Source organism: Odontomachus brunneus, unplaced genomic scaffold (assembly GCF_010583005.1).
Source record: "Odontomachus brunneus isolate Ranch 3 - 2012 unplaced genomic scaffold, Obru_v1 Obru_scaffold_091, whole genome shotgun sequence".
Taxonomy (NCBI): Eukaryota; Metazoa; Arthropoda; class Insecta; order Hymenoptera; family Formicidae; genus Odontomachus; species Odontomachus brunneus.
In genome coordinates this window covers 147,572-160,100 of record NW_022639541.1, presented here as the reverse complement: position 1 = coordinate 160,100, position 12,529 = coordinate 147,572, and the positions used below count along the sequence as shown (strand labels likewise).

The following is a 12,529-nucleotide window of genomic DNA, read 5'->3' as shown; positions in this document are numbered from 1 at the left end:
TCAAAATAACGCTGTGCTCACTACTGCGTCTAAGATTGATATAACGCAGCGTACGCCGCGCGCCTCAACGCGTCCTATTACTGCGCTCAAGGTTACGCGACCTACCGGTTTCAGACACGCATTTATATCGCGATAATATTTAATGCTTATTCAACTATAATAATGTCCATAATATTCTATATAGTATACTGACCAAATATATATATATATATATATATATATATATATATATATATATTATAAAATGTTAAATACATGTATCGAATACACACGTCGTGCGCATTCTCGTCGTATACATTAGAACTGTAAGATTAAATTATATATAATTATAAATATTTTAATACAAAATACAAAATCAATATTATAACGTAAAATAATATCAAGATTAACAGATCGTGTACTATTAAGATTATTAACGAAAGCTGCTTGTTATATTTTACACATTTCGTCGTGTATATCATACATTTACGGATTATCAAGTTCTCAATTATCCGCGCTATTTGCTATTTATTATTTTTGTCGACTGTTTCCGATATTCTCATAAAAGATTAATTATGTTAAGATTAAACGACGAGATACAAAGAATTTATAAAAACTTACTATCGAGACAAACCTGTTCTAGTTGAATCGAGTGCTTCGATGCAACATCCTTCTGTTCGATCTGAAACACAAAACAATAATCGTTAAAAAATTCAAAAAATGAAGAACTCGCTCGGAGAGAGTTGCTTATATATTCGTTTCAAATTTGCGAGAAATAAAAGCGTGCGTCGCTCACCTTTCAGATTTCACGATACTTCAATTGCTCACAATGATCTCAGGATCAAAATCGTAGCGTTATTTCCATAAATTATTGCTGCAGAAGTTTGGATGGACTTGACGAAATCGGAAATGGTGCCAAATGTTGCTTGAAATACGTTGATACCTGCAAAATGGACTGCTATAACTTTGTATTCAAACGATATTAGGCAGGCTGGCTGGCGCCATCTAGCAGCATCATGCGGAAAGAGTGTCAGCTATAACTGTAGACCCGCTATTTTTAAACTCGATATATTTAGACCTGATATTTTCCTGAAATATAAAATATTAATTAATATCATATTTTTCAATTCGCGAGTGCCTTTCTTAGAGCCGAATAGCACCGAATTTGAAAATATTCAAAAGATTATTGATTTTTCAGCAATTCTTTAATATTTTAATAGAAAAATAATCGAAAATCGGCACACCAATATCACTAGACTGTATCATTAGAATTCGCAAAACTGAGAAAAAAATTTAATTGTTAATGTTTCTCTATCATGCTTATTACTTTACATCCAGCAAGCTATCTGAATACTTTACAAGATTATCTAGCTTTTGTAAAAATAAACTGTTTTAATCATTCTTGATATCTTAGGATCTGTCTGTTATACTGCTAGAACGATAATAGCCATTATAACATATTAGAAATAATCTGACAAGTAGAATATTTACAAAAGCTTTAAAGTTTCATCCCAGATAAGTAGAGAATAAGTTTGTCGGGTTTGCGTGCATAAATTTCATACAATTACTGACTGTCAGGTTCTAGTCATGCTATTTTTTCCCATTTATTATTTCTGTCGTCTATTCCCGATATTCTTGTAAAAGATTGTACAAAGAGATGTAACATATTTGTATAAACTTACAATTGAGACAAACTCTGGTTGACAGGCGCTTCGATCCAACATCGATCGTGTCCTTTTGCCCGAAAAGAACAAAAAGTAATTATCGTTAAAAAATTTCAAAATGGACAATTCACTCGGAGAGTGTCGGTTATATATTCGTTTGAAATTTGCGAGAAATAAAAGTGCACGTTGTTCACCCTTTGGATCTCATGATATCCCGTTTGCTCACGATGATCTCGAGAGTAAGATCACAACGTCGATTCCATAAATTATCGCTGTAGAAGCTTGGATAAATCTGACGAAGTGGGAACTGGCGCAAAACATCGTTGGACATAAGTTGTTACTTGCAAAATGGACTACTATAGCTTTGTGTTTAAACAGGCACGGCCTATGAGATGCCTGGCGCCATCTAACGAAATCGTGAGGAAAAAATCACGACTATAGGTTTGTTCGCATTGCTTACACTTTTGACACTTTTGCACCTAATTCCCGTTAAGGCTGGTTTATGATCGCTGTAATCCGTTAACTTATGCCGGAACCGTAAAAAATTGATCAAACACAGTCGATTTTTCTTCTATAATTCGACTATGATTAGTCAATTTTTTATGGTTCCGGCATAAGTTAATGGATTACGGTCATCATAAACCAGCCTTTACATATTAGCGTGATAAGTGAACCCAATAAAAATTCTTCTTTCTAAAGAGAGGTTGTAATTAGATATAAAGTGTCAAAAGTGCAAGCAACGTGAACGAACAAGCAATCGGGTTTTATTAATAGCTATATTCAGCGGAAGGAGCAGCTCAGGCAGTGCTTAATGATTATCGCTCCTGATTGGTAAATACTCCTGGGTCTGTGAAGAATCTAAAAAAATGCTCCAATCATAGACAATAATCACTAAGCGTTCACTGAGCTGCTTTTTCCGATAAATGCAGCCAATAACACAGCTCGCCTGGAGTTGTAAGACAGAAAAAACGAGAAAGAATCATCTCTGTTCTTAATATCATGTCTTATTAAAGTGTCTTTTTCGATATTGCACGAATATCCCACACAGCACAATCTTTCAAAGACGTCCCAAAAATATTCTGAAGATCTCTGAATGTTTCTATATGTCCCTAGGATATCTCTTGAAAATCTTGTGCTGTCTGGGATATAAAAGGTGCTTTCCAGTTACATACACTGTGTTACACAAAACCAGTTTATTGGTTGCATATTATCTTAGAAGATATTTTAGATAATATGTGACCAATAAACTAGTTTTGCGTGACACAGTATAATGTAGCTGGAAAGCACCCAAAGCCAGCAGCGCTTGTTTTCGTGTTGAATTGCTTGCTGGATGGAAATACTCTGTTTTGATTGGTGCATTTCTTTCCATCTTCAGGAATACAACCAATCAGAACAGAATATTTCCATCCAGCAAACAAACCAGCACGAAAAGAAGCATCGTGTATCACCGATAGGGGCGCAGCCAGGGGTGGCTGAGAGGGCTGCAATTTTCCCCGAAATTAATTTTTCTGAGTTACGCTAAGTGTGAGAAAAATTTTTTTGAATGACCTTTTTTTGCTCGTTAAAAATAAAAAGTACAGCCTTCCCCCGAAACTTTTTTCTGGCTACACCACTGATCGTTGGCTTAAATTGTACAAACTGCTCATTATGACATATATTTATTTTTAATATAAATTTATATTTAACACTCAGATAGTATAACACATCCTGGGAATCAATCATGAGTCTTCTTTTAGTTTAAATGTGTGTTGCGTGATTTTCCTTACGAAAACAATACGAAAAAACCCTCAATTTTGGATGTTACACTCAAATTTGTGTTTATTCCTAGCTTTTTGTGTTTACACCCAAAATTGAGGTTTTTTTCGTTTTTTTTTTCGTAAGGGTTCTTATGAAGGACAGTGGCATTTGTAGCCTAGACTTTGGAAACAATAACAATAAGAAATATAATAGATATGATGAGGCTAAAATAAGTATTTAGACAAGATTTTAATCTTGATTGATTCATCATGTCAAATTTATTCTACTTACCTAGGTCGAAATTTAGATGCTTCTGTAAAGCGGGGTCTACAATAGAAGTCGTAGAGTCGTAAGTCGTAGAAATTTACCAATCGCAATCAAGTATGAGAAGAATAATCGACCGCGATTGGTCAATTTCTACGACCTACGACTCTACGATTTCTATTGTAGACCCTGCATAAGTTTTCTCTGTTTAACAATTTAATTTTGATTAATTTTGATGGCAATGCTCGTTCTAGTATTATTACGAACTGTGGTAGATTTTGAGATGTTATAAATAATTGATATAGTTTAATTTTATAAAAGTTAAACGATCTCATAAAAACTTTTAAACACAGAGGCATTTTAATTATTAAATCTCAGTAGACGGCACTTTGCGATTTGCAATAAAAACGGGCGACATCGGTGTGTCGATTTTTAATTTTCTGTTAAAAGATTATTGAAGGATTGCCGAAAAATCAATAATTTTTAAATATTCTCAATACTCGTTGCTATTCAGTTGTGAGAAATAAAAGTGTTGTTATCAATTCAGATTTTATGATTGCAAAGAGATATCGGGTCTAAATATATCGAGTTTAAAAATAGCGAGTCTAAAGTTATAGCCGATACTCTTTCCACATGATGCTGTTAGATGGCGCCAGTCAGCCTGCCAGATGATGTGCCTGTTGAACACGAAGCTATAGCAGTCCATTATGCAAATAACAACGTATCTCAAGCAATGTTTGATGTCTTTCCTATATGGACTTCCTCAGGCCTACCAAAGTTTCTGCAGCGAAATTGTACGTTTTACGAAATCGTCGTCTTGATCCTGAGATCATCGTGAACTATCGGAGTATAATGCGATCCAAGAGTTGAACAACGCGCATTTTATTTGTCACAAATTTTAAGCTAGTATGTAACCGACTCTTTTTGAGTGAGTTATCTATTTTGTGAACTTTTTAACGATCGTTTTTTTTTTGTTTTAGACGGAACAAAAAACGCGATGTTGGATCAAAGTAACTGATTTACCCAGAGGAAGTTGATTTCGACTGTAAGTTCATACAAATTTGTTACATCTTTTCGTCCAACCTTTTACGAGAATATCAGAAATAGCCGATAGAAATAATAAATGGTAAATAGCACGCGACTAGAACTTGACGATCAATAATTGTATGAGACTTGTGCGCGAACCCGGCATATTTATCACACTTACCCAGCTCCAAATTCAGATACTTTTGTATTCGCTGTTTGTCAGATTATTTTTGATGTCATAATGACTATTATCATTCTAATATTATAATGAACAGTGACACATCTGATCATTCTTGAAATATCAAGAATGATTAATATAGTTTATTTTTATGAAAACTAGACAGTTTTATAAAGTTTTCTAATACGCATGGCAGAGAAACTTTAATTATTAAATCTCTCTCTCTCAATTAACGACACTTTGCAAATTGTGATATAGTCTAGCGACATCGGTGTGTCGATTTTCGATTATTTTTCTATTAAAATATTGCCGAAGAATCAATAATCTTTTGAATATTTTCAAATTCGTTGCCATTCAGTCGCAAAAAGAACACTCAAAAATAAGAAAATATTGTCAGTTCAGATTTTATAATTGAAACAAATATTGGGTCTAAATATATCGATTTTAAAAATAACGGGTCTAAATGGATAATGTTGACACTCTTTCTGCACGATGCTGTTAGATGGCGCTAGGCGGCCAGCTAGACGCTGCGCCCATTCGAACACGAAGCTGTGGCGGTACATTTTGCGAGTAGCAATGTAACTCAAGCGATGTTCTATACCTTTTTCGACTTCGCCAGATCTGTCCAAGTTTCTTCCAAGTGATACCTTGCGAAATTCGTGCTGCGATATTGATCCTAAGGCCCGGAACAATCGAAGTACCGCGAGATCCGTAAGGTGAGTGCGTTGCGCACTTTTGTTACAAATTTTAAACGAATATGTAGCCGACCCTCTCTGAGCGCATTCTTTATTTTTGGAATTTTTGAACAATTATCGCTTTGTTTCAGGTCAGGCAAAAGGACGCGATGTCACATTAAAGCACCTCATTCAGCCAGAGCAAACACATCTTAACCGTAAGTTTACACAAATTCGTTATATCTTAGCACGGCTTGCCGGTGGATTATGCGACTTAGTGGACAGTAAAAGATATGCTAAAGTACGCGACATATAGTGTGATGTAAAATGATTATTTTATTTGACAGATTATTTTGCTTCGTAGAAATAAACTTTTACTTTGCAGAAATTGACTTTATTTTGTAGGAATAAACTTTATATCTCATAAATAAATTTTCATATATTTTTCTTTATTGCAGATGCAGTAGTGAGTACAACAGTACGTTAATGCGTAATATTAATGTACTGTTTCCAACATTTTTAATACTGATCAAATTAGTCATAAGATTAATACGATAATTAATTTGTGTAGTTATATTATTGGTTTTATCACGGGTAGTAGGACAAAATTTAATTTCTACGGTAAATATTACGTATAATTTTTAAACTTAAAAAAGTTATATATTTATAGACTATCTAATTTCATATTATGAATATTTATCTGTTTTATAACTAATTATAGAAATGTGTTTTTTGAATATTTAATTGATATATAAATAGAAAATTGTGTATTTCCTAGAGTTTATATTAAAATAGTTTATAGAGTAAATATTATAGAACTTAATAATTAGTATATCTCTACGACATACGGAAATTCGATAAATGCTGTCGAAACTAGTTAGCAATTGAATTTTTTAAAGTAAGGTATAATATTGATAATATAATGTAGGATGATAAATGTGTGATATTAATATAACGATTTGCCATTAGTCATGTGTAAGTCATAAGTCTTCGGAACAACAGCATAAATCCACACAGCAGAAATATTTAAATTATAATCATGAAGTTATTCTATAAGATATCTTTAGGAGATAAAAGATATTTGGGATAAGATAAATCCTCTTTAGATATTAGAAAGCGTGCTTATGCGTATCGTAACAATTATAAATATAAAGGTAAACGTCATGTGTTGACGCCACTCGATGTTTTCATTCTCTCTAAAAACAATTAAAATCTTTATAAAATTAATTTTAATATTTCGCGTTAGCGATTATGGTCCTCGGTATTTTCGCAGTACAGTGGTCTTTTCAAACATGACTATCAGACACTATTTTTACTAATTAAAAAAAAAAGAAAAAAAAAAATTATATATATATATACATTAATTTTATGTTCTATAACTAATTACAAAAGCAATTTTTTGTTTCAGATCTGGCAGACGTTACAGAATTGAAAGAGTTTGCAGAACTGATAGACGTAACTGGACGTTCTATGAAATAGCACACAAAGGATATAATTTGGACATAACAAAATTATCATGAAGGTAAGTTTATGTAGACTCACATACCCAAATATCAAAAATAAAAATTAGTCTACTTTTGATTAAAAAAAATATAAATATATTTGTGAATCTCATATTCTATATATATTTTTATAATTAATATATATATTCTATATTAATATATATATATATATATATATATATATATATATATATATATATAATTTAAAATAAATATTAACATTAAGATATTAAGATATTAACATTAAACCAAGATTTTTGTTTGATTGTTTGGATATGCTTGAGAATTTCCTCATGAGATCCTCTTTCTCGTATCCACGCTGGTTCGAAGGACCGTTGTATTGAATATGCAATATTCGTTACTTTTGTAATAACTTGTATATTACAAACATGCTCACATAAACATTTGACTCTTTTCTTAACACTCTAGCATTACTCTTACTCAAGGTCTAGATCAACTAACTTTTTCGTCAGACTCAACCGTCCCATCCTTCACACACGACACGACGAAGATGACACACTAGCGCACTATTCACGCTCTAGCCGATAGTGCTGCCATCAGCCGTAGTCAATCCACAACCGTACATATCAGTAGCTGCGACACCGCATTCGCCGCAAGTCATTCAAACGCTCTAACAATTTTTATTACATATACTTTTTTATTAATTGTTTCATTATAAATTAATCTCAATTTTATTATGTGGCCAGAACAGATATTTATTATGACAAGAACTGGTGGCCAAAAACGGTGAAATCAGAAATTATGACATAAGTATTATTTTTTAAAATATGTTTAATTTATTTTGCTTAAATTTATTATTCTTAAATTTATCTTAAATTTATTATTTAAAGATTCTTAATAATATATTAAAATAATTAAAGACATTAGATAACGAAGGAAATTTAATTAAAACGCGTTTATTTCGTCGAAACTCCTTAAAGTGGCCACAAATAGAGCATCGACCCTATTTTGATTTGCGATTATTATTACGTTCTTAGGAATAATGCGAACGTTGTTAAATACGTGCGTATATTTCGTTAGAGGACTTCGTTAGAGGACTTCGCAGTATTGCGGAGTTGTTTTCGCATGAACTTGCGGAGCAGACTTCACGCATATATTGCGTGATAATTTTACGCTACTCATCAATTATTTAGCTCGTTTACGATATCGTTAGATTTGTGTTGTGAATATATTTCGGTGTTATAAAATGGTATTATATGCCTTTACGAGAAATTCGATCAAATTACTGTTAAATTTGAGATACATATGTGCTTATAGTTCATTTAAAAATTTAAGTTCTCGTGCAATGAGAACTCAGTTTTTTGTTCACGAAATGGAAAAACTTCTATATCTCTCGCGTCTTTTTGAAAACGCGGTCTTTGGTTCGCGATTTCAGTATACGCGTCGCGCGAGTTTTCTTTAAATGAAAGTGCTACGAAAGGGTACGAAGAAAAGCTGAACGAGGTTAAACCTGCGAGGATGCAAGAATTCGTCGAGGGAAACAGGATCGACGGATTTCATCGCTTATCGGTGAGCGAACGCACAAAAACAATTTCATGATAGTAAAATTTCTTTTGTACAGCTTCTTAGTAGTGCATGTGTAGATGTAGGTCGCATTGATTTTTTACGAAAAAAAAATAAGAGTGATTTCACCTTTATTTTTACGCAAATATTTGGATGACATTCTCGCGATATGATTTAAATAAAGTGTGTCTTGTAATGTATTCTTATAATTTAATTTAATTTAATCGTTGACTGCGTGTAACATTTTTAAAAATTAATTTTGCTCAGACTTTACAGAGATAGCATATAATGTAAAATATATCATAGTCTATATCAGATAATGTAGATGATGAATCAAACAATGTAGAATAAAATTTAATTAAATTAAAATGTTTTTTAATGTTATATAATATTATACACAAGTATATCGCGTATTTACATTGTTTAGACGATAAAATGATCTATTCGATATTATAAGATAATTATTATTAGGCAAGACAACCGAATCACATGCGACGATTATTACAACGAACAGATAATGAAAACTGTTATGTGCAGAGTTTGCTAATTTTGTTGCTCCTCGATAAACCTTAATTAAAGCTAATTGCAGATTTTTCTCTATACGATATACGAAACTGTCTTTATTATTTTTTTTATTCTAATGTTGAATATCGCGTCTGATATCTATTCATTCAAATATATTTTCGTGCTGACAACTCAGTAAAATGAAATTGAAATAAATTAATTAGAATTGGAAGACTTAAAATGAGATTGACCAACAGAGACATTTGACAAGGTTAAACAAATCCCGTTCAAAAAAACCGACAACAGTCATTCAAATAAATATATTGCATGTGTTTACTTCCTAATCATCTTAAACCGAATTTAAAGGGATATTTTTAAAAATTAGAATTTTTTAAAAAGGTCACTTTAAAGGTTTTATCCTAAAGAAAATATTATTTGCTTTCCTAATGTAATGTTTATCCTATTTATAATGTTGAAATTTACTCGTAGATAAATGTGTTATAAATCTAAATATAGCTTAATTTTTCAATCTTCTTTGATATGTTTGATGTTTTCCAATCTTTGCGATTATATAACCAATCTTTGATAAAATATTCCATTTGTCACGTTCTAGAATATGATGAGTAATAAAACAGTTCATTACTAAACAAGAACCAATGATTTAATGACCAATGATTTACACTGTGATTTTTTATATGATAGTCAGTTGCACAATTGATGCGATTTATAAACGTACAGACAGGATTTCTGCTATTAGGCGAGAAATCAGCGCAATCTCATGCTTCGGAAATAATCGCGTTAATTGCTGTGAATGCGTATGCGCAATACATTATATGAATTTTTTCGGATCATGCTTTTGACACAAGTAAGAGTTAGTAACTGTTGCAATGGGCAAATATAATCATATTATAGAGACGGCAATAAATAAAATATTATTTGTCCACTTTCCCTTTATTATTTAAAAAGTAATTTTTGTTTTCATCGATTGATTCATTGACTATTATTTAGCTCTGAAATGCATCGTATTCAAAGATTATGGATTAATTTATTTTTATTATTTATTTAAAAATGATAATTCCGACAAAAAAGCGGTTACTCTAAATTATTTCTCTAAAATATTTGATTTATTATTCGCGCATGACTCAAGGCTATAAGTTAGTGGAGAAAGTAATAATCAGGAATATAAAATTCATATTGATGGAAACTCATCTCTTGGTATAAAAGTACATTCAAAAGGAATAGAATATTGTGAGCCCGGTCAATGAGAAAAGCTTATTTCAACGACTTCAGTGACGATTAAGCGACAAATCTGATTTGACACGGTGACAATACGATTTGAATTTTAATGGATATATATTGTGATAAGAAAAAGAACTTAACAAAATTAAAAAAAAGGATAATATTCGTAAAATCGCAATCCTGATAGTCAAATCTTAGGGCAATCAACCGAAATATAAATTTCTCGAATTATAGGAAGCATAAAATTATCCTGCATAATTGTAACATGCAAATTAGCACAACAAAATATAATAACACCACACAAATAAAGAAATATAACTCCCTGAAATATAACATTATATTACGAAATATTACAAAATACTTTGACTTTATCTAATATATTACTTCGTAAACGTTAATATATTAGTCGAAAATCGAGACGATTGTTCAGGTTTTTCTTATAATTATTAATCCAATACGGATAATTCTCTCTCATATGGTATACATTAATCTACAATTGTAGACTCTTAGGGCCCTTGCAGAATGCCAGGCAACAGGCAATAGGAACAGAGAATAGAAATTCTGATTGGTCAATTATTTCTATTCCTTGTTCCTATTGGCTATTGCCTGTTCCTATTGCCTGTTGCCTGGCATTCTGCAAGGGCCCTTACAATTGTAAGATTCGGTCGTCTTAATGTAACATAATATAATAAACATAGAAATAGACAGATATTGACATAGACAGATATTGACATAGACAAATATTAACATAGAGAAATAAAACCAATAACACTTAATATGTAAATTGTAGCGTTCTAAGAATAACATTAAAATGCATTGCGTTACAGAACAACATTAAAATGTATTGCATGATTCACCTGAATTTTAACACACGAGTTTTTATCACTAATCTTGACCGTCCAATACCAGCCTTATGTTATAACCTTGTCATAAATCACACCTAAGCTATATAGTATTTTAATATGACTGCCACTCATCTATAAATACGCTGCAGCGGCAGCTGCAGCTTCAAAAAGAAGTCTTCGGCGCAATCTCGTTACACAATATTTAATAATTTCTTGAACATATTCGAAGAATTTAGAATGAAGATTCTAGTGATCGTGTCTGTCGTATTGTCCGTCGCGGTAAGTACGAGTACAAATAAACTTCTCCGTGTCCTTACAAAGTACATTATCTTAATGAGCGTTTAATTTACATTTCATTATATGCATTTATATTGTATATAATTTACGTAATGACATACAAAAATATATACTATCAAAGATCAACGCGACAGATTTAGGGCTGGATTTTCAATAGTAGTTTAAACTTGGATTCAAGTTTAAACTCTATTCTAACAATGCGTTTGTTTTGTTTAAACAGAGTTTAAGTTGAAATCTAAATCTTTATATCTTTATATTTATATTACTATCATTGAAAAACCGGCCCTTAGTGTTAATTACACTCTACTCAAAGCAAACACAATGCTATAAAATCAAACATCTTATTTCTTAGTTTCCTAAATTTACATTAAAGGTGTTATTTGAAGTATCCTTCTTTTTACAGATATCTTATATCTCTAGTTTGTAAATTTATTTCGCGATATAAGAATATGATTTTTAATATCCGTATTTTATATTATCCTTGATACAATAAGTCGCGATCTTATTTACAAACTGATGTTTTAAGAAACTTAAATGACGAAAAAAGCCTCAAGTCCTTCCTTGAAACTATTCGCGAAATAAGCAAAATTATATACTTATAATTAAACAATAATGTCATACGAAAGGATCTTTTTGTAACTACACATATTTACGCAATTTCTACATTAGGAAATGTAAGTTAAAGTTTAAACTTGCGATTTTTTGTATGAGGAAATATAAAAATTCGACTGGATTATGAATCGATGTATACTTCTTGTACCTGTACTGTGATTACGTCAAAGCGATACAATTTTTGTATATTTGGCTGTAAATAAATTTTTTCAGACAATTGTTTACGGAGCGTTCAACAGGGAGAGATTGGAAAAGTTCAACAAGAACATAATGGAGTGCAGCAAAGAGAAAGGACTATCACCTAGTGAGTACTATTTTATTCAAAACATCTAAAAGAATATGATTAAAAAAATAAAATAACTATAGTAATGATAATAACTTCACAATCGTAAATTTGAAAGTAAACTAAGATTTATGATATCTCTTCCTTTCATTAAAGAAATTTGTTATTATATATATATATATATATATATATATATATATA

The 12,529-nt window shown here is 31.3% G+C and overlaps 1 protein-coding gene and 2 long non-coding RNA genes across 3 annotated transcripts in view; all 3 read left to right on the top strand.

Annotated features, from left to right (window-relative positions):
• LOC116848176 overlaps window positions 1–1,093 on the top strand; it is a 7,833-nt gene extending 6,740 nt beyond the window's left edge. The window contains exon 5 of the long non-coding RNA XR_004378920.1: window positions 783–1,093. This is a non-coding gene — a long non-coding RNA (uncharacterized LOC116848176). The remainder of the gene's footprint in view (window positions 1–782) is intronic.
• Window positions 1,094–4,354: 3,261 nt separating this feature from the next.
• LOC116848184 lies at window positions 4,355–8,796 on the top strand. The gene is made up of 6 exons (XR_004378922.1): window positions 4,355–4,550; window positions 4,625–4,689; window positions 5,351–5,564; window positions 5,675–5,740; window positions 6,931–7,044; window positions 7,454–8,796. It is a non-coding gene; the product is annotated as an uncharacterized LOC116848184 (long non-coding RNA).
• Window positions 8,797–11,249: 2,453 nt separating this feature from the next.
• Window positions 11,250–12,529, top strand: part of LOC116848210 — a 3,051-nt gene continuing 1,771 nt past the window's right edge. The window contains exons 1-2 of the mRNA XM_032824074.1: window positions 11,250–11,415; window positions 12,259–12,349. Coding sequence (XP_032679965.1) covers window positions 11,374–11,415; window positions 12,259–12,349 — 133 coding nt within the window. The 5' untranslated portion in view covers window positions 11,250–11,373. The remainder of the gene's footprint in view (window positions 11,416–12,258; window positions 12,350–12,529) is intronic.